At 34.8% G+C, this 20,591-nt stretch overlaps 2 protein-coding genes and 1 long non-coding RNA gene across 4 annotated transcripts; all 3 read right to left on the bottom strand.

Annotated features, from left to right (window-relative positions):
• Nucleotides 1–907: 907 nt before the first annotated feature.
• LOC122538350 (high affinity copper uptake protein 1-like) lies at nucleotides 908–4,304 on the bottom strand. Of its 2 annotated transcripts, XM_043672341.1 has the most exons (5): nucleotides 4,144–4,304; nucleotides 3,925–4,058; nucleotides 3,745–3,804; nucleotides 2,326–3,229; nucleotides 908–990 (listed from the first exon to the last, which is right to left on the bottom strand). In XM_043672341.1, the coding sequence occupies exons 1-4, from the start codon at nucleotides 4,147–4,149 to the stop codon at nucleotides 3,031–3,033; spliced, it is 399 nt and encodes a 132-aa protein (XP_043528276.1). In that variant the 5' UTR covers nucleotides 4,150–4,304; the 3' UTR covers nucleotides 908–990; nucleotides 2,326–3,030. The 2 variants fall into 2 exon arrangements, with proteins under 2 accessions (XP_043528276.1, XP_043528277.1); XM_043672342.1 differs by lacking the exon at nucleotides 3,745–3,804.
• Nucleotides 4,305–16,498: 12,194 nt separating this feature from the next.
• On the bottom strand, nucleotides 16,499–17,443 carry LOC122538348. The gene is made up of 2 exons (XR_006308842.1): nucleotides 17,277–17,443; nucleotides 16,499–16,795 (listed from the first exon to the last, which is right to left on the bottom strand). It is a non-coding gene; the product is annotated as an uncharacterized LOC122538348 (long non-coding RNA).
• A 638-nt stretch (nucleotides 17,444–18,081) lies between these two features.
• Nucleotides 18,082–20,573, bottom strand: LOC122538337 (COP9 signalosome complex subunit 2). The gene is made up of 9 exons (XM_043672316.1): nucleotides 20,375–20,573; nucleotides 19,874–20,068; nucleotides 19,634–19,759; nucleotides 19,402–19,569; nucleotides 19,148–19,322; nucleotides 18,930–19,068; nucleotides 18,628–18,844; nucleotides 18,408–18,548; nucleotides 18,082–18,337 (listed from the first exon to the last, which is right to left on the bottom strand). The coding sequence occupies exons 1-9, from the start codon at nucleotides 20,426–20,428 to the stop codon at nucleotides 18,218–18,220; spliced, it is 1,335 nt and encodes a 444-aa protein (XP_043528251.1). The 5' UTR covers nucleotides 20,429–20,573; the 3' UTR covers nucleotides 18,082–18,217.
• Between the last annotated feature and the right edge of the window lie 18 nt (nucleotides 20,574–20,591).

Below are 20,591 nucleotides of genomic sequence, written 5' to 3' on the forward strand. Positions count from 1 at the left end.
TTATTCCAAAAGTTACATTATAAACAATGAAAATAAAATATAAACCTAACCTAAAGCTTGCGTTATCATTAGAAATACAATGATGAACAAATATCATAATAATGTCGTCGGTCAGTATCGTTGTCGACTAATACTGTCGTCAACTAGAACTGTTCAGCAAATCTGAAGTCGATGATTTCAGTGTAACCCGCAATATTTTTATATCTGAAATATCTCGACTTGAAATAAATAAAATGTATTCAACGTGTTTAAATTTATTTCAATCGTGAGCTTTTATCGAGCCATAATTCGAATGGTTTGCACGATCGAAATCTCGACGATATTTTCGTCGCGTCTAACCAGTCTCGTGACAAAAAGCACTCCGCCCTCTGCTCTGTCTCTTCTCTCGCGAGAAGGGTGGATAAAACGCAACGTGAAATTGTGCGAGGCTCGTCGTGTCAAGTGTAATGACTTCACGGTTCGTGCTGCGTACCGTGAACCGTATCTAGATTCCAGCAGAGAAGGATGAAAAGATGTGAGAAGTAAATATGCGGATTGTTTGCGATTTCTTCTCTCTTTTATTTTCCTTTTTTTTTTTTTTTTTTTTTTTTTTTTTTTTTTTTATTATTAAAAGTTAAATTCATTCTTCTCTCTAAGAATAGAAGGTGTACGTATGTCTCGTCGAACGAAAAAAAAAACGATTAAGTCGCCTCGTCTGCAATTTCAATGAGGATATCGTCCGATCTCTGACACTTTCCGATACGCTCGTTACGCCGATATAAATTGTTTTGTCACCGACAGGAGACTTTTCATATCGAATCGCGCGATATGACACGTTTCAAAGTGATTAAAGTATTTTCAGTATCATTCGTTACTTGGAATTAGAGAGGCAAAAGTATTTTACAAATAACACATTTTCCTTTTTTTCCGAAATTCTCGAAAAGTACTTGGAGCTTCCTTTGAAATTCTAAATATTCTCTTCTCAGGTAGCACGGAGTAAATTCATAATGCCTGAAATAGAAAGTGATGTTTGCAATGTTAACAATAACTATAAATAAATAGTGATGTTTGTAACTATGACAATATAGTTTCTCCAGAGAGATACTATAGGCAACAAAAGTTAATTAACAGCGTAGAATTGTTTCCAACGTTATAGCGAAATATTTATTAACTTATTATAAACACTAATGGTTGGCATAATAATAATACTGATGGTGGCATATAATACGAAATGCATGAGACTTCTGATAACAATATATGATTGAAATTACTATATATTGTTCGTTTTAATCCAATTGTAATAACTAATAGATACATAACTCTGACTAGAGTTATTAATAACTATCAGTTATTATTACGAAAGTACAAGAGTATTAATAACTATTAGCTATTATTAACAAAGTACAAGAGTATTAATAACTATAAGTTATTATTAATAAAGTACAAGAGTATCAATAACTGTCAGTTATTATTAATAAAGTACAAGAGTATGAATAACTGTCAGTTATTATTAAGAAAGTACAAGAGTATTAATAACTATCAGCTATTACTAACAACGTACAAGAGTATTAACAACTATCAGTTATTATTAACAAAGTACAAGAGTATTAATAACTATCAATTATTATTAATAAAGTACAAGAGTATTAATAACTGTCAGTTATTATTAATAAAGTACAAGAGTATTAATAACTATAAGTTATTATTAATAAAGTACAAGAGTATCAATAACTGTCAGTTATTATTAATAAAGTACAAGAGTATGAATAACTGTCAGTTATTATTAAGAAAGTACAAGAGTATTAATAACTATCAGCTATTACTAACAAAGTACAAGAGTATTAACAACTATCAGTTATTATTAACAAAGTACAAGAGTATTAATAACTATCAGTTATTATTAATAAAGTACAAGATTATTAATAATTATCAGCTATTATTAATAAAGTACAAGAGTATTAATAACTATCAGCTATTATTAATAAAGTACAAAAGTATTAATAACTATCAATTATTATTAACAAAGTACAAGAGTATTAATAACTATCAATTATTATTAATAAAGTACAAGAGTATTAATAACTATCAGCTATTATTAATAAAGTACAAAAGTATTAATAACTATCAATTATTATTAACAAAGTACAAGAGTATTAATAACTATCAATTATTATTAATAAAGTACAAGAGTATTAATAACTATCAGCTATTATTAATAAAGTACAAAAGTATTAATAACTATCAGTTATTATTAACAAAGTACAAGAGTATTAATAACTACCAGTTATTATTAATAATGTACAACAGATGATATGTTTATCTTTCACTGCTATATATAGTACTTACGCATTATACGATGAGACGGGATAATTAAGTGATTATTATGCTTCGTGACTGTGAATTGAATGATTCCCATGACCTCCATGATCTGTACTATGATCATGATCTGTATAATACATATCGTATGACAGGAAAAATATAACAGCCCAAGTAAGAAATAGCAGTATGAAAACGAATAACATCACACTGTTAAATTTATCCCATCCGAATATTATTTCGTTAAGCGACTTGAAGTCTTTCTTGAACGTAACTCTTGAGTCTATACCGCAGTATCGTTTACTCTCACTGGAAGCTTTCATTTTCAACTTCTCTGTCGCTACTCTCTCTCTCTCTTTTTTGTTTCTTGTTTGCGTACTGAAAATATTTTACATTTGAACTTTTCTAATAACTCCACCGCACCAATACGATACGACTGAATGACCGAGATACCGATTATGCTGTACAATAAAAGGGAACTTTCGATTAGATAACGATTGTGTCGAATCGATTACAGTGTGTGATTCCCTGCATCAACGTCAATCAGTTAGGACCGCATGGATTCAATAAACGTTCGTTTCTAGCGTAATTTATTTTTTTAAAAGAAAGTTGTCAGAAAGTTACATTAACGTGTTGGCGTTGAGGAAATATCGTTTGTGAAAATACAGTTTTCGATTTTGAAACGGAATTGACCCCCTGTGCAGTATCACGAGAATGGAACTTAAGTTTGAGAATTTACAAGCAGCAATCAATGTTATTTCCGCTGGACTTTTCCCAGCTGAACACCCAATAGCCAAGAGCTGCGCCTAATGCTACGGCGATGCAAAGCCAAGCGTTGTACGTCATGAAAATTAGCATAAGGAAATATCCTATGACTAGCTGAATAACGTGAACGACCGTTTGGAGAATGTGCATTCTCGAGAAGAGCAATTCACTGAAACAAAACACGTTCGTTAAATAACGAAGGCATGTGCCTCAGTTTTTAATAGTAATGTAAAACTAGTAATATAGGTTACACTAGATTGGCAGTAATATAGCATGAATGTTATGTATATCTCGTTACATTTAAAATAATAATACTAAAATAATAAAGTAACATAATAAAAATAAAATAAAAATAAAGTAATAAAGTAATATAATAAAAATATAATAAAAATAAAATAAAAATAAAATAATAAAGTAATATAATAAAAATATAATAAAAATAAAATAATAAAGTAATATAATAAAAATACAATAATAAAATACAAAAATAAAACAATATAAAAGTAATATAAAAATATTATGAAAATAAAATACTAAAGTAATGTAATAAAAATAAAATAAAAAATAATAAAATAAAAAAGTAATACAACAAAAATAAAAAAAGAATAAAGTAAAATAATAAAAGAGAACGAAGAATAAAAATTTACAATTATAAAGATGTATCTGACAGAAAAGAATACACACCTCCTATGCGATTCTGTTTTATGTTTCCGTAAACGTGCTGTATTGATATACAAATGATCCCTAAACACACACGCGCATACGTAGAGAGAAAAGTATAAATCAATATATTTCGAAAATCCCATATACATAAACTTAGGTTATGACTCGCTTCCGAAGGAAGGAACGGAGCAAGTTACTCACCGATAACTTTTTATCCCTTCGTATATAATCGTTAAGAGAATAATGCCAATCATGGACGCCGCAATACCTGCAGAATCCCTCGTATGCCATTGACGAAACAAAATCACTTCGGCACCACCGACGTGAAAGAACATCTAACGTACAATCAATTTACACGGGGTCAGAGAAACGAAATCGTTGGCTAAAATTAATGAGATTGAACGCCGTTCTGTTACTCACTTCCATTTTGTGAAAATTGCAAAAATTAAAGTACAGTGTCGAGTATCTTGGGCAAAGCCAGCATACGGTCTTGTGAGATCGTCAAGCATCAAATATCCGTTCGACTTCTTTATCAAAATGATAGATAACTTATCGACAAATCTCTCGCTTCTATCAACAATTTTCACCTCTCAAGGCTGTTAATTAATTTCTTTTAATAATTCAATTATCTCGAAAATAAATGATTTAAATATATATATATTTTTTAATAATAATAATAATAATAATAATTAAATAAATATATATATATATATATTTGTAAAATAAAAAATTTTTATTTTTTATTTGTAAAATAAAAAAAGTAAATATATACCTAAATTAAATGTTTGTCGTATTCATTTACATCTAGTTTTCTTTTTAAATAAATTTACATTTATGTATAATAATAATTAATTGAATATTACTATTTATTTAATTTCATTGTATAAAAAATTTATGGGCTAAGCTATAAATTTAATTATATTATATTATTTTTGTTTCCTCTCCTTCTTTAGAAATTAACACGATTATCGTCTAGTTCGAAATTTTAGACTCCACGTCACTGCAATTACGGCGTGGTATCAAATTCTCGATTGTTATATCGATAAAACGGATAGCAATTAATGAATCATTCTTCCCGCTTGCTCAATTAATTATAATATGTATATATACCATTTTTATACTTTGCCGCGTGATTATACATACTTCATCTTGCTACGATACGATATATGTATATGTATATCCTGATGAAATCAGAAAAGAATAAATGTTGCAACAACTTGTTGCTTCCACCATGCATTATGTATGGATTTAGCTTTATTTTGCTGCTGTATGTGAAAGAAAAACGGAACACATTAGGCGTTCATACTATAAGGAAATCGTTATAAGAAAATAATAATGGATATGAACGATATTCGTTTATAATTGTTTTTTTTTCTTCTTTTTTTTTTTTTGTTTTTTTCTATGTTACTATAATTTTTCAAGAAGAGAGTGAAACTGCCTGCAACGAAATCTCGTTTCGGCTTTCGCCCTCCAATCTGTTCAGACGGGTTCATCGTCCCACATACCACTGCGAGAGTAGTTAGTACGGGCGACTGCGTGATTCCCTGCCATACATCGTTCGTCTTTGAAAAATCGTTCGTTCATTTGCTGAAACTATTTTTCATCCATTTCAGCGCGAAGCTTTCATAACTTCGGTAGAACATAATTAGCATTGAAATTATTTCTCGTAACAGAGAGCACACTTGAAATACTCAACGCGTACGATAAAGATGAACAGATATCGAGCGCAGTAATGTAAGATTATTTTAAGTGCTGCGTACGTTGACAATATTCAGTTCCATCGGTTCTTTATTAGAAATAATTTGCTGGTACAAAGGACAACTGTAAATTCAATATAATAATTTTAATATAACATAATAACTTTAATATAATAATTTTTAATATAATTTTTAATATAATGTAATAATTTTTAATATAATTTTTAATATAATATAATAATTTTTAATATAATTTTTAATATAATATAATAATTTCAATATGATTATTATTATTAATTTTTAATTTTTAATTTTAACTTTTATAATTAATGTAATAACACAATTTTTAACAATTTTCGTAGCTTCAGCTTTAATTATTAAAATTATTAATCGCTTCTTTCATAAAAAAAACTGCATTTAAACGAATAAACAAATGTTGATTATTTCCAGTGCTGCGTACATTGCCTGTTGTCGATATTCAATTCCATCGGTTCTTTATTAGGAACAGTTTGCTAGTATTCACAAAGGACAATTGTATTCGTTCTGCAGTGAATGATCCTTTTAATCAACAATATAGACCATTGTGTATGTACAAGTGTAGTCAGGGATATTCGAGATCGAACGTCGTGTTGCATCGAGGTTTACATTTCGAAGAAACGGAAATAAACGCCTTTCTCTTTTTGCAAGAAACGGTACATATCAGACGAATGATTGTTCAAAAATTATTTTGAGAACTATTTTTGACACACCTACTTTTAAATCTCGAAGCAATCTCGTGCTATCACTGTAATACCAAAATTTAAGCGCTGAAGTTTTTTACGGTCAATATTGCGTGTGTTACAATATTTGTTGCTTAATTGATAACGCGCAATATTTGGGATCGTTCAGAAGATATTTTGAGACCATTTTTGAAACTTACTTTTAAATCTCGAAATAATCTCGTGCCACTATAATACCAAAATTTATCATTAAATCATCATCGAAACACTTCGAAAGTATCTTAGCGAGTCATTGTGTGTGAATTTATTGCTCAATTGATAATGCACAATATTTGAGACAAATGATTGTTTCAAAAATTTTTTTGGGGCCATTTTTGACACCTACTTTTAAATCTCGAAGCAATCTGTAATACCAAAATTTGCTAGGCAACGCTAAAGTATTTTAGCGAGTCATTGTGTATATTTATTGCTTAATTGATAATGCATAATATTTGAGACAAATAATCGTTTCAAAAATTTTTTTGGGGCCATTTGTGACACTTACTTTCAAATCTCGAAGCAATCTGTAATACCAAAATTTGCTAGTCAACGCTAAAGTATTTTAGCGAGTCACTGTGTATATTTATTGCTCAATTGATAACGCACAATATTTGAGACAAATGATCGTTCCAAAAATTTTTTTGGGGCCATTTTTGACACCTTTCCGACTTTCAAATCTCGAAGCAATCTGTAATACCAATATTTGAGACAATTGATCGTTCCAAAAATTTTTTTGGGGAGCCATTTTTGACACCTACTTTCAAATCTCGAAGCAGTCTGTAATACCAAAATTTGCTAGTCAACGCTGAAATATCTTCGCGTGTCATTACCCGAATTGGCAAATCGGCCGATCGAATTATTGGAATTATTGAAAATTGGAGTGAGTTTGAAAGACCGCCATCACCGATCTCGTGTCTCGCTATCGTATCGGACTAATAGACTGGCAAGGAAGCTTGGACCGGCGAACGATCGAAATGTTAACACTGTAGCCGCGAACGGAACGCCGAACGAAAAAGAAGGCATAGTGGTGGATGTTAAGTTAATCGATTTCTCTTTCTGTCGCTTCGCCGGCAGAGAGAGGGTGTCCTCCCCTCGCTTGGCGATCAGGCAAGATGCCCGCCCGGCCTGCGTGAACGAGGCGGGCGCAACCTGTGGCTGATCCTGACCGCCGCGCCTCCCTGCGTCCGGAAATTCAGCCACGCTCGATTCTCAAACTCCCCCTCAGTGCCATTCTCACCGTTCGACCGTTTACATGGACGATGCTGGCTCTCCTCGTAACGAAAGAAGCCCCGTCCTTTCCGTCTCCATCCATCGTTCGTCTGTGAACGAGCTCGATCACCGGTACGTCGGCGGCGATGAAACAACGATGCAACGACTCGTCCGGACGCCACCGAACCGAAGCAGAAGACACGCCGCGCCTTTTTCTCCACGAGCTGCCGCGCCACGCATAAATACTTCCTTCCGGTACAATGTTTCGCTAGTCTCGCGGTGAGGTGCCGGCTCGACACACGCGCCAGATCGTCCATAGCCGAGGTAAAAAAGGCTCTGCGAAGAGAGAGAGAGAGAGAGAGAGAAAAAAGAGGGTCATTCTCGCCGATCACGATCGGTTCTCCACCGATGGATTGCCAGCTGGATTTCTTCCTCACCCCCGCACGTTTGTGTCCACGTTTTCTCGCCTCCTGCCCGGGAAAAGGTTAGTTCACCACTTTGCACATTTCACTCGAACCTCGGATAACGAAATTCGAAAATAAATTACGCTCGTTCGAGCGTTCCGCCGAACGTGTATGTGTTTTCACCGAAATTATCACTTGGCGATAGTCGTTTCTCTCTCTCTCTCTCTCTCTCTTTCTCTCTCGGTCGGTTTTGGTTATGTCGGCGATTAAGCAATCGCTGCGAGCCGCCCAAGACTGGCTTTTTGTATTTTCCGTTTGTTCGGAGGGATCTCTCGACCGCGAAAATGGGCAGGGTCAACGTTCTATCACGAGGCATCGTCCGTGTGACACACACACACACACACACACACACACACACACACACACACACACACACACACACACGAATGCCTCGCTACGCGGTTGCCTCTGTGTGGACACCGACAACGCGAGTACACGATGAAACAAAAAGTTGCGCACTGTTTCTTCTTCTGTTGGAAATTCGCTCGCTGAATAAAAGAAAGAGAGAGAGAGAGAGAGAGAGAGAAAACTACTTGGCTCTCGTACGACAGCTTCTCGAAATTAGACGGAAGAAAGTAGAAAAACCGAGGAATACGCCAGGCATCCAGTATAGTATATGCCGTTCGCGCACAATGTTCGCATGAGTGGATCACGCTCGTTAATTAAGCGGTGATTAAAAAATTGTAAGACCTAGAAGAGTCCTCTCTAATCTTCTGTGAGATTAGAAATGTTTTTCTGTGAAAAATGCATCCTACAGTTTATTTTCCTATCGTACTCCGTTGCGAGTTTTATATTGCTTACCTTTTATTGTGCTTGCTTTCGTTTGTTAGAAAAAAAATAGTGTAAAAATTGCCAACTTCAAACTTGATGATTGAAACTGTTGTCTGTGAAAAATACATCGTACAGTGTTGTTTTTTTATTGGTATTCTGTTCTGAGTACTTCCATCCGTTTATAAGAATTAATTATTCAATTATCATAGCAAAAATTGCAAATTCTATTTGAATGTAAAAGATACATCGTACAGTTTATTTTTTATTGTATTGTGCTCCGAGTACTTGTTTCATGTTATCATTTATAAAAAAATCATGGAAAAATTGCCAACTTCAAACTTGATGATTGTCTGAAAATGTTGTCTGTGAAAAATACATCGTACAGTGTTGTTTTTTTATTGGTATTCTGTTCTGAGTACTTCCATCCGTTTATAAGAATTAATTATTCAATTATCATAGCAAAAATTGCAAATTCTATTTGAATGTAAAAGATACATCGTACAGTTTATTTTTTATTGTATTGTGCTCCGAGTACTTGTTTCATGTTATCATTTATAAAAAAATCATGGAAAAATTGCCAACTTCAAACTTGATGATTGTCTGAAAATATTGTCTGTGAAAAATACATCGTACAGTGTTGTTTTTTTATTGGTATTCTGTTCTGAGTACTTCCATCCGTTTATAAGAATTAATTATTTAATTATCATTGCAAAAATTGCAAATTCTGTTTGAACGTATTCTGTGAAAGATACATCGTACAGTTTATTTTTTATTGCATTGTGCTCCGAGTATTTGTTTCATGTTATCATTTATAAAAAAAATCATGGAAAAATTGCCAATTCTGTTTGAAGCTTGAAGATTCATTTCAATTTAAAAGCGATTGAAAATATTTTCGAAAAATTGTTTTAACACTACGAAACGTATTTGTGAAAAATGTATCGTGCAGTTTGTTATTTATTATACGATTACGTTACGAGTACCTGTTTCTCCATTCGTCGAAAAATTGCCAATTCGAAACTTTGCGGATTTTAGTTTAAGAATTTAAATCTGATATTCAGCTTTAAAGACTGTTGTCGTGAAATACTCGTAAAACTAAACTGGCCAACGCTAACAAGTCTGATACAGAAGATATGCAGAAATTGCAGACAATTTTCTCGCAACCTTCGGCCGTCTCCACATGCACATCATTTATTACGCAACGTCGTGGATAAAGTGTTATTAAAGTACTTGTACACAAGACCGACTCGGCGAGAGGGATCAGATTCGCAAACTATGGCGAACCTGGTACGAACAACAACAATACCTATTTAATTTCAAGATGAATGTGCAGGAAAATTTCGATTATAGAAATTATAAAGAAATATATTACGTATTATTAAATTGGCACTAGATTAAATACGCTCAGTTTGGAAATATTTGCATGAATTGATATTCGGTAAAAATAGATGTAGAGTTACTTTGGTGGCCGTCATGTATGCATCTAAAAACATATAAATCGATCAATTTCAACTCGAGGAAAAATTACGACGTCGATAAAACACCGATAGAAAATATGGTTTGGAAATAACTTTGAAAACACACTTGAATTTTTTTTTAAATTGGCGGTGCTGTTCGGTCGTTATTTTATTTCTAGTTCGAACGAATACGTCAGAGGGTATTTAAATAACTCGCAATTTATATTATAGGATAGGCCAGAAATCACTAAAATAAATCCGTAATTGTTTTAATTACACATTTCTTTCAACATTCGAAAGAAACAATTTTTAAAGCATAGTGGAGAAAGTCATGTTTGATTTTGAATTTAATTTAAAATTAACAAAATTAGTTTTTTCTTATATTTCGATGTTTTATTAAAACCTTGTTTACTAAAGTTATTAAAATTAGTATTTCGGTGAATTAGTATTTTCTTCAATTTATTAAAATTAGTATTTTCTTATATTTCGATGTTTTATTAAAACCTTATTTACTAAAGTTATTCAAATTAGTATTTTCTTCAGTTTATTAAAATTAGTATTTTCTTATATTTCGATGTTTTATTAAAACATTTATTAAACTTATTAAAATTAGTATTTCAGTAAATTAGTAATTTCTTATATTTTGACGTTTTACTTGAAAAAGAAAAAAAATAAGAAGAAACTTTTGACCCAGCGTATGTTACATCAATCAAACCATGGACGTATATACGTAATATTCTCCACGAATACTTATCTTGATCAAGGTACGTAATTATCTAATGAATGAAACTGAACACTCGCGTATGCGAATCGAAAGGAAAACAATTGGTACGTGTAAACGAGAGATACGATAATGGTGATGAATTGGTGACAACGAAGAGTCGAACGCGCTCGCAATGCATTCGCCTGTGTAAATGCGTAATTACCTGCTACCGAAATGGAAAAGAAAGTGTCGTTCATAATTCTAACGGCCCTCTTATCCTCGACAACTCTAATTACAACGTCTCGGGTGAAACCGAGTCGTTTAAAATGAATGTTCTACGGTAACCCAGTGTCTGTTTCATGAATAATTCTCTATCGTGTCTATCCCTTCTTTCCTCTCTTTTCTTTTCTTTTCTTTTCTTTTTTTCTTTTTTTCTTTTTCTTTTTTTTTTTTTTTTTTTTTAAGTATAAAATCGATAGTCTTGAAAAATAGATAGAGCGTTTCGTTTTCAATCTCGCTGATGTAACAACTATTAAACTCATTATAATCCAATTAAAAGCTTCACCCACGGAATTACCCGTTCAGATTAACGTCTTCAGCCATTTGTCGACGATTTTACGAATCAGAGTTAAGCCGCGAAGTAGTCGAATTGCAGAGGGAACGGGGCCAGAGAACGATGGTGGTGCACGAAACATCAGCGGGACAGTTAACGTAGTCTAATTAACCAGGCTAATTATGTGCCAGCGGCGTAAGATGGCCGCGCGTTCGAAAAGTATCTGCAATGGCAGTTTGCAGCTGGCGTTACGTGAAATTTGCAATTAACACGCACGATGTTGAACAAACGGAATATTTAAATCAACAAACGGAAGGTGTTAATAAATAAATAATAAATAGAACGAGAAATGTAATTCAACAAATTGAATGCGTAAACAGACAAACAAATGAAAAATATAAATAAACTCGACTATATAAATAGACTAAACCGACTCGTCTGTCGGGTCAGTGATAAAAAACAATTTGTCCGTCTTTTCGAACGTGTATGCAGGTATATGGATTCGCATAGTCGGGACGAATTGAACGGGTCGTTAAAAAATCAGTATTCCGAGAGGAAATCCAGTGGATCTTTTTTCAAACTCTTCAAATAGCTAATCAGCATAATTGATGAACAGTCGGTCTTCCCTCGTGTCGTAACAACGCGTCCTCGCGAGCGTGAACGCCGAAACGGGTGAATCTTTGCATAGCCTAATTAACACCTACCTACCAAGCTCGAAACTCCCCCTAATCTGACAGCGCTATGTTAAGACGTTTGTTTTCGACGGAAGGCATAATGCATACGTATTGATGCTGGAATATGTAGAAGCGACTGCAGATTCCGGAAGTCGTGACGCGGCGTTTCGAGAGAAACAGGAAGGGAATAATATTAAGATAGAGAGGATCGTGCCACGATCGTGCACGATGTTTCCGGCCTAATTTCGCCGGGAAAGTATTAGCCTATATACGTAGTCGTAGATAGAAACGCTTTCGAAAGAAGCTTTCCTTTACACCAACGAACAGCTTCCTCGAGACGATCTTGAAACTTGAAACTTGAACGTGGGTGTATACTTTTCGAGAAACAAATCAGAAATCAGGATTCACCGCAGGAGTTTCTCGTTTCCCGAGAAAACGACCGATCGTTAATACTCCGAGTCGAATGTCGAGATATGATTGGAAAGCCCGATTACCCGACGCGAAATAACGAAACGCTTTTCGAACTCGTCGCGCAGCACGAGAGCGAACGAGGCACGTAGGAGTTACATTGATCCTATATAATTTCGTAATAATCCCCTCGTGTACATTTCAAGCCGTGGAGAGGAAACCCTATGGAAATCACGTATCCGCTGATCCCCGGCTAAGTTTATCTTAAATGAGTCCACCGGATAGTTATCGCGCGCGACGCGGCCGCACGGATCAATTGCGACGAGGGCAAATGGAAAACTCGTTCCGTAGCAGTTTGCTCAACGCGAATACGAGATATCCGCGATGAGACACACCCCTACCCCCACGGTCAAAGAAATGACGTTCCTGGTCTGGTTGGCCGCAAGAATATTGGACCAACGACAGAAAATAATTCGTGGCTTGTTAAAACGGAGATAATTACGTTTCACCCTCCCCCTCCTCCCCATCCGTTGCCCTTGTTAAACTTCCAGTCTATTGAAAATTTTACATTCAACGAGACGACAGAAGTAGGAGGAGGGGGGAAACCTTTAATCTTTAACCCACAGCTTTTACGACGATATCGCGTTACATCGTTGCTAATATCCAAACTCTGGATATTAACGCCTCTGTAGGAAATTTATGGAAGCAAAAATGTAGGTATAAACGTAAGATTCAAAAGCAGATTACACCTATAAAATAGTTGAAGGAAAATGTACTGTTATCACACAAATTTCCGCAGTCTGTTGATCTCGTTTGTTCTATTGAACTAACAAGCAAAGTAAATACTGATTAAAATACTTGGAACTTTCATTAAGCCAGTTATCATGTCGTTGCTAATCTCGTAAATTCGACGTCAATTATACAACTGCGTTAATTGCGCATTTGAAGAAAAATAACAACGCGTTACAAGTCTAACAAAATCGTTGCCTGATATGTATGATCGACAACAATCTTAAGACCAAAGAGGACAAGATTTTTCATAGGGAAACCAGTTGCTTTATCGCAACAGCATCGTATCCGTTCAATTATGGAATTAACAACGTAAACGGTCAACCCTTTCGGTCAGCTATGTAATAAATGTTCGCCGTTACAATGATAACGGGTCGAATGAATGCAACGGATACCGGTATTTATGCGATCCAGATATCAGTAGAACAATAACGACCGCCACGGTATCGTACGCAAACGCGTAAGCGTAATTATTTTGGAATTAATGGGGATGCACATTCATTGCTCAAATACTGTTACAGGGATCGACGGAGAAAAAAAAGATGAAAGAGAGAGAGAGAGAGGAAAAAGAAAAAATGCTCGCCAGAACAACGCGGGACAAAGCAGCAAGAAGGAGAGAATTTGTTCGCTTTTCTATCGAGAACACGGCCCTGTTAATTGCCGCGCAAATTAAAAGAAGAAAAATCGATTCGAAAACATGAGTTCAACTGATTTGTGTAACTTCGACGCGAATGATACGTTCTCTTCCCTCTCCAGAATTTTTTTTTCTTTCTTTCTTTTTTTTTTTTTTTTTCTTTTTTCTTTTTCATCGACGAGCGCCGTAATTGAATGGCAGAAGCGTGCATACACTTATTCGACGAATTCAATGGGTCTTTCCTCCGGACAAAAAAGGATGTTCGTTAGAGAAGTTCTCCAGTGGTTAACTTTAACGATTCTTGCGTATAAATAAGAAACGAATGTCTTGAAAAATGATACGCGCTTCTTTCTATTATCTCCGAAGGAGAAAGGAAAAAAAGAAAGTAGCCAAAGATGCGCAAGATCTTGCTGAAGTGATAAATAAAATTTGTCGTGGTTGAACAACGAGGAAGAACAAAAAGGGAAATAAAACTTCTCGAAAGCGGATTTTGGAACCTTACATACGTTTCTCCCTTTATCTCGGTAATGAGTAGTTATTTCATTTCCTCTTTCTTTCTCTGCTCTCTCTTTTATTTACCACGGCATATATCATGCGAATAATGCACAACAGCACGATAAAAAGAGGTGGAAAAAGGGAGCACGTTCTTGGCGGGATATTTGTGTGAGAACGAAAGGGTGGCTCGGCTTAAGGAATGTCTACGTCGCGCTGGCAACAAGGGTCGAAAGACTCGACAAATATCATAAAATGTAAATGTTACGGATTCCCCGCGATCCCGAGCAGAACTTCTCAATTTTCCAATACGCCAAAGCCCTTCTATCCGGCTTACGCGCGTTCGTAGCTCGATTAGTTTCACGCTCGTTCATCTGCCATCTTCGCGGCCTGTTTCTCTGAGATTAAAATTTCTGATCTCGGCGCTCGTATATTTTACATGGAACAACGGCCATGGATACGTTCAACTTTGTCGCCTCATCCCATCGAGCGAACAAACTTTCGTCTGGGATCGAATCGGTTCCCCGCGCACTGGCACGTCAAAACTAGTCCGAAAAGGTCATCCATTCAACGAATAAAAACGTCCAAATTTTATTCGTCCTCTGTCGAGCAATTTTTCAATTAGGCAAACTTTTCACTCTTTGCCAGAACCGTGGATGAATAAGTCCTCCGATGGAACGAAGACATTAGCAACAACGGCTTTAAACACTTTCCTGTGAACTACTCCGAACGTCGTACAACGAACATCCATCCACGAAAAGTCTCCCAAGTAATCGATTCAATTTTCCAATTCTTGTCCAATTTCAGGGGGATGTTACTCGAAAACTCGACGACAAAAGTTACGCGTCGACGGCTAAAGCCTTAGAAAACGACTTTGTCGACGTAATCGAGAAAAACTGTTCTCACCTCATCATCCTCGACTATTGCGTTACGGTTGTCTCGCCATCGAGATTCGCGACAACGTCGATTCTCTCTCTACACATAGGTATTTAAGCACCTACACATACACGTAAGAATAGGAGCAGGCGATTCGCTCGTTTTACCGCAAATGTTTACGCAGTAAGAGTTCACGCGTACGCGTGTACATCAGATACACGGCGAAACCGTACAAGATAGATGGTCCAACCACTGGCCTTCTGTTACCCCGAATGTTTCACTCGCACTCGTGATATATGGCTACACCGCTAAAAACTGGCAGATGTGTCGCCACCCTTTGCAACCACCTTCGTCCTATCATTCCAGCCAACGTTTCGCGGGAATTGTCGACCTACCTTTCCTACCTTAGCGGCTGGATAAATCGAGGCGAGACGCGAACAATACTTGAGAGATTACACTACTGAGCCGACGTGTACCGCCGCGTCGAAAAACGCTATATTCCTTGTTCTTATGATGTATATTCCCTTGCGAGTTGTCGTTGACGATCATTTTTACTAAAACTTATTCTTCGGAGATTACCATTAAAAAGATTACTCTCCCGCGCGACGTATTCTTCGCGTCGATGTAAAATAATAGTCTCTTTCAATGTGATATCACGCGTTCGTTTTTTAAAGATTATAGAAATTGAAACGTTTCTATCTGTTCTGAAAGCTAAAGCTTACAGAAGCAAGATCGGATCGGATATTCTGCGTGCTCGATGCTTAATTCTTGGTCTTAACTATTGAAAACTGAAATCAACGATCGTTTGGTCCTTTAATGCGATGTAATTGAATGAAATGAACGGTTCCCTCTTTCATTGCTTTACCAACTAACAGAGTTAGTCTAGAATCTAAGCTCTGAATCGTCTAACCATGAATCCATCTTGAGAAGTTTTCGAAATTTATTTGAAAAAAAAGTCCCGAAATGATGGCAAAGTTTGTTATTCCTGTAGTTATACGCACGGCAACGAGATATAAAGCTCAGGTATTTCTTTTATTTTTTTTTTTTTTTTTTCGCCGTGCAACGTAGACCCATGGGGCATCCTCCAACGGAAGAGATACTGAAAATGGAGTTTTCACTTAAATTAACTCTCCTCAAAGAGTGGAATCTACTCACAACTGCACGAGCTACGTCCCTCGTGTACGTTGCAACATGAACCTGCAACGGACGTGATGTTCGAGTTAGAGAGAAAAAAAGGAAAACGAAAGAGGAAAAGAGACGAGGGTCGCCGGTTCATTAACGTTCAGTCGGATCTATGATTTCATGTTAACTTTATCCAACGTTATTTTCTAAAAGAGATTCCTTTGTCGTAATCACTCCCATTCTAACTTGTCCCTTTTGTAAAATAAAATGTCGTCCAGATTCGATCGAGTTAATAAAATTTCCTCCCCCTCCTTTTTCCAACTTCGATCAAAGAAATCTTAATACTGGATCATCGAATGATCGTTCGAAGAAATACTATTGGCAGTCTTAAAGAGAAGAATAATCGCTCCAAGTTGTTTCACAAATTTTGCCACCTCGTTCAGTGAGAGAAATATTTCATTTCAAAATCTGTAGAAAAGCCGCGTGAATACCGAACGGATATTTCGGGCTTTGCTTTGATTGCAAGTGCCAATTAACGGGTTCTGTCGATATAGTCGTTATCGTCGATGTCGTTTCACGCGTGTACTCGCATGCCCGTTAATCACGCCGAGTATAGCTTGGCGATTCGTCGAATCTTAATACCAAAATACATAGAAACTTATCAATAATTTCTATAAATGAAATCATATAAAATGTTTGACGATTTGAAAGTACAACGGGAATCAGAACGGAACGAAAACGAGCTTTCTTAGAATGATTCTCAAGAATCAAAACAGAGAAATGAAAGTTTCAGTTCTATGAAATCAAAAACGAAAAACAATCCGGTTAGTCGGTGATTTTACTTTCGAAATTGATTTTCTTGCGAAGTAAGTTTCCGTGACTTTGCAAGCTGCCACCTTAAACGTGGCGAGGATGAGGATGAACCTGTTCGAGGACGAGAGGATTATACCATAGCAGTGAGGATGTAGGACGAGCCTAGGGACCAAGCCTCCCCCGTTCTGCCTGGGGTTAACCAACATTTACATAGGCGCGAACGTAGACTGAATAACAATGCTTGAAACGGAGCTAAAACCAGCCGTGCCGTTCCACCGAGACGGCACGTTCGTCATCCTTCTGTGTTGAAGCACATCCTTCTACGGGGTGTTCAATTGTGCCATGTATCGAACTTGCATAGAAATTAGGATAGATGAATAGCACTTCGTTAATTGAAACTTACGAATGTCAAAATTTCAATAAACTGATCAACATATACAGCAATACGATCAACACTCGAGTACCTAAATCCATGTTATGTGTCTCTGTGTAAGAAACTTTAATAACTTTTTATTGAATTATACACGTAACGCGCCAAGAGAAAATCATCTTCTTTTCATTAATTTCATTAAAAGTCTCTAAAAAGATACGATACTGTAAAGAAAAAATCGAATACAATTTTTATATATAAATCAGACAATCATGATGCTAAAAATAGAAAGGTCTACGCTTTGATTGATTGAACACAATTCAAGAGATTGAACATTTGACGAATCGTATCGTGTCAGAAGCAAACATGGAACCTTACCCCCAACATCCTACTCGTTCAGGATATCGTCATATTTTTAAAGCAACTCAATACCCTCGATATCAACTTAGTAGAAAATTAATAATTACAGAAAGATAGCATATTCACATCATCAACGTGATAAATTGGCTCAATAAATATAAAAAGTAACGTACAAGATTGTTCATGTCAATGAAAAGGTATAATAAGCGAATCGTATTAAAATCCTAACTTTATTATATCACAACAGATTTTATTTTTCATATAATCGGAGACAGGCATTTATGATATACTATACAATGTATTATTTTCAGGTCGATGTTATTTTGAATTCACGCGCATCATACTCTTTACGACATCTTATTTACTATAGTTAAATGCAAAGAATGCAATTGACCCGTCCATTTATCAAGAGCATTATAACGTGCTGCACATACTGATTTTTTATCCAATTCAAGCACTTGGTTCACCTGTATACGATTTGACGTAAGATAAAGGAAATAAAATATTTCTGAATGATTGAAAAATTTGTTGCATTACCTGATCAATACGACCACGAATAGTACTATCCAAAATACAAGACACTAAAAGACTTTCGACTTCTGATACATCGATATTTAACTCTTTGCTTATAAAAGGGATATAAATTCTAGTGTATGGCTTAATTAATTTGATTAAAACCTATGAAATGACGTAAATACATGTTATGTTTGGATTTTTGAAAACACTGAAAAGTATAGTGTACATGTATTGCATATACCTGTGTGCGTATATTACGTAATAAATCTTCGATGTGTTCTCTTATAAAAGGATCATCCATTATGTTATTTCTGTTTTGTTTTAAAATTAATTCAAATTGATTAATGTCATTATTTTGATAACTGACTACTAAATTTGTCATTGCCAAGATTTCTGGATCATTTTTATATGGTTTTGCTTCCTGAGAGTCAAATGGATTGATACCAGATTTCATAAGCCTGTTTTACATACATTTAAATGTTAACAGTAAATTACACCAATATTACAGCATGCTATTTCACCCATTTAATTTGTTTTACTTACATATTTGCTAGAACTAAATATTTCAGACATGTAGTACGCCTTGGTGATCCAGACTCATCATAATTTTTAAAAGCTTCAAAGAAATCAGTGTGTGCTCTTTCAAATTCACCTTCTCTCAAATGCATTTTTCCTCCACATTCTTTTATAAACGAATAAAAAATTTTATTTTATATTATTAGATACTTTTAAGTAGTTCCTAGTAATTTGAACTATACTACCTCTAATGACTCCCATTATTAATGGATGTGGTATAGCACTTTTAATATGTAAACTCTGTTCATATAAAGTTTTTAATTTCTTGTTATTTTTTTGTGCAGTGTACATTTGTATTTCTAATGCATAAATTTCCAAAAGTTGTGTCCCTTTTTTCAAATCATCCTCTCCATCATCAGTCTAATAAAATATGATACTTATGATGTATGTATATTGTATTAATAAGTTTTATTTTCTAATGTAACTAGAGAAGTCGTACCTGACAACTTTGATGGAGTTGTTTTAGTATCTTTGCTAATTTATTAAAATCTGATCGGTCAAAGTATAACTTTCCCAATTTCGTATTAGTTTTAAACCATAACCTATCATTTTTGGCATCCTTCAACGCATCTAAAGTAGTTTCATAAAAATCTTGTAACAATTCCATCTGTAAGATATTTAATAATAAAGAAGCAATGTTTGAAATTAAATCAGCTTACATTCTTACTCACATTCTTTGAGGTACTAATATAATCTAATATGGAATTTATTGATTTTTCTGAATGGTTTCTGGTAACTGCACTTTTAATATATGTTAATAATTGCTTATATCTTGCCATCATTTCCTTATAATTACCCTAAAACAATCAAACATTATAACAAAAGTACGTCCTATATATTTATATATATATCCTATATTAATCCTATATATATCATTAATCCACATCCTATATCAATCTAATATATCGTACCAATTTAAAATTAATTTTTATCATTTGCTTCAATGCCTTGAAGCCCCATTCACCCTTTTCTCCTCCCTCCAAATCCAAAACTTTTTGAAAACTTTGTAGAGCTGCCTTTGGATCATCCTCTTTTAAAGCTTTACTATTATAATATTGATTTTCTAAATCAACATCAGGTTCTGAATTTGAATCCTCAGAGTATTCCTAAAATTATTACAAAAATAATATCACGTCGAAATTGATATCCAAAATAATGTCACAGCTAAGCAAAGAAAACAGAAAGTGTCATTTTAAAAGCATCAGCATAATCTAAGAAAATACAAATTATCATATAACTTCGATTTATTGCTAGCAGACATCTAAGTAACTTTGTTTGCTGTTATTTCAACATTGCAAAATATCTCTAAAACTATTTTTAAATTTCATATACGTCAAAATTAAAATTCTAACCAATTTCTTAAATGCTTCCTCGTACATTAACATTTCCCTTCTAAGAATACAAATACTCACAAGACCATAATCTTCTTCTTCCTCACACATAAAATCATCTTCACCGTCTGACATTTTGCAAATATTTAAGAGATTTTAATTGTAAAAATAAAAAAGTTCACGCAATTCTGTTGACAACCGCAAGCCTGATCAAGTTTGTATTTTGAAATTCACATGTATGCACTGTATGTGTTACACATGTGCTTTGTCCAATTTCTCCAGAGATACCATACTAATA

This window comes from Frieseomelitta varia, unplaced genomic scaffold (genome assembly GCF_011392965.1).
Source record: "Frieseomelitta varia isolate USP_RPSP 00005682 unplaced genomic scaffold, Fvar_1.2 scaffold_985, whole genome shotgun sequence".
In the NCBI taxonomy this organism is placed as follows: domain Eukaryota; kingdom Metazoa; phylum Arthropoda; class Insecta; order Hymenoptera; family Apidae; genus Frieseomelitta; species Frieseomelitta varia.

Excerpts from the sequence above, each read along its gene's own strand:
- LOC122538337 (XM_043672316.1), bottom strand. The coding sequence starts at position 20,428 with ATGTCAGACGGTGAAGATGATTTTATGTGTGAGGAAGAAGAAGATTAT. Across the intron at positions 20,069-20,374 it reads AAGAAGAAGATTATGGTCTT|GAATACTCTGAGGATTCAAA; the intron begins GTGAGTATTTGT and ends TAATAATTTTAG. Across the intron at positions 19,570-19,633 it reads ATATTAGTACCTCAAAGAAT|ATGGAATTGTTACAAGATTT; the intron begins GTGAGTAAGAAT and ends AATATCTTACAG.
- LOC122538350 (XM_043672341.1), bottom strand. Across the intron at positions 3,805-3,924 it reads GAAGGGATAAAAAGTTATCG|GGATCATTTGTATATCAATA; the intron begins GTGAGTAACTTG and ends GTGTGTGTTTAG. Across the intron at positions 3,230-3,744 it reads AAAACAGAATCGCATAGGAG|TGAATTGCTCTTCTCGAGAA; the intron begins GTGTGTATTCTT and ends GTTTTGTTTCAG.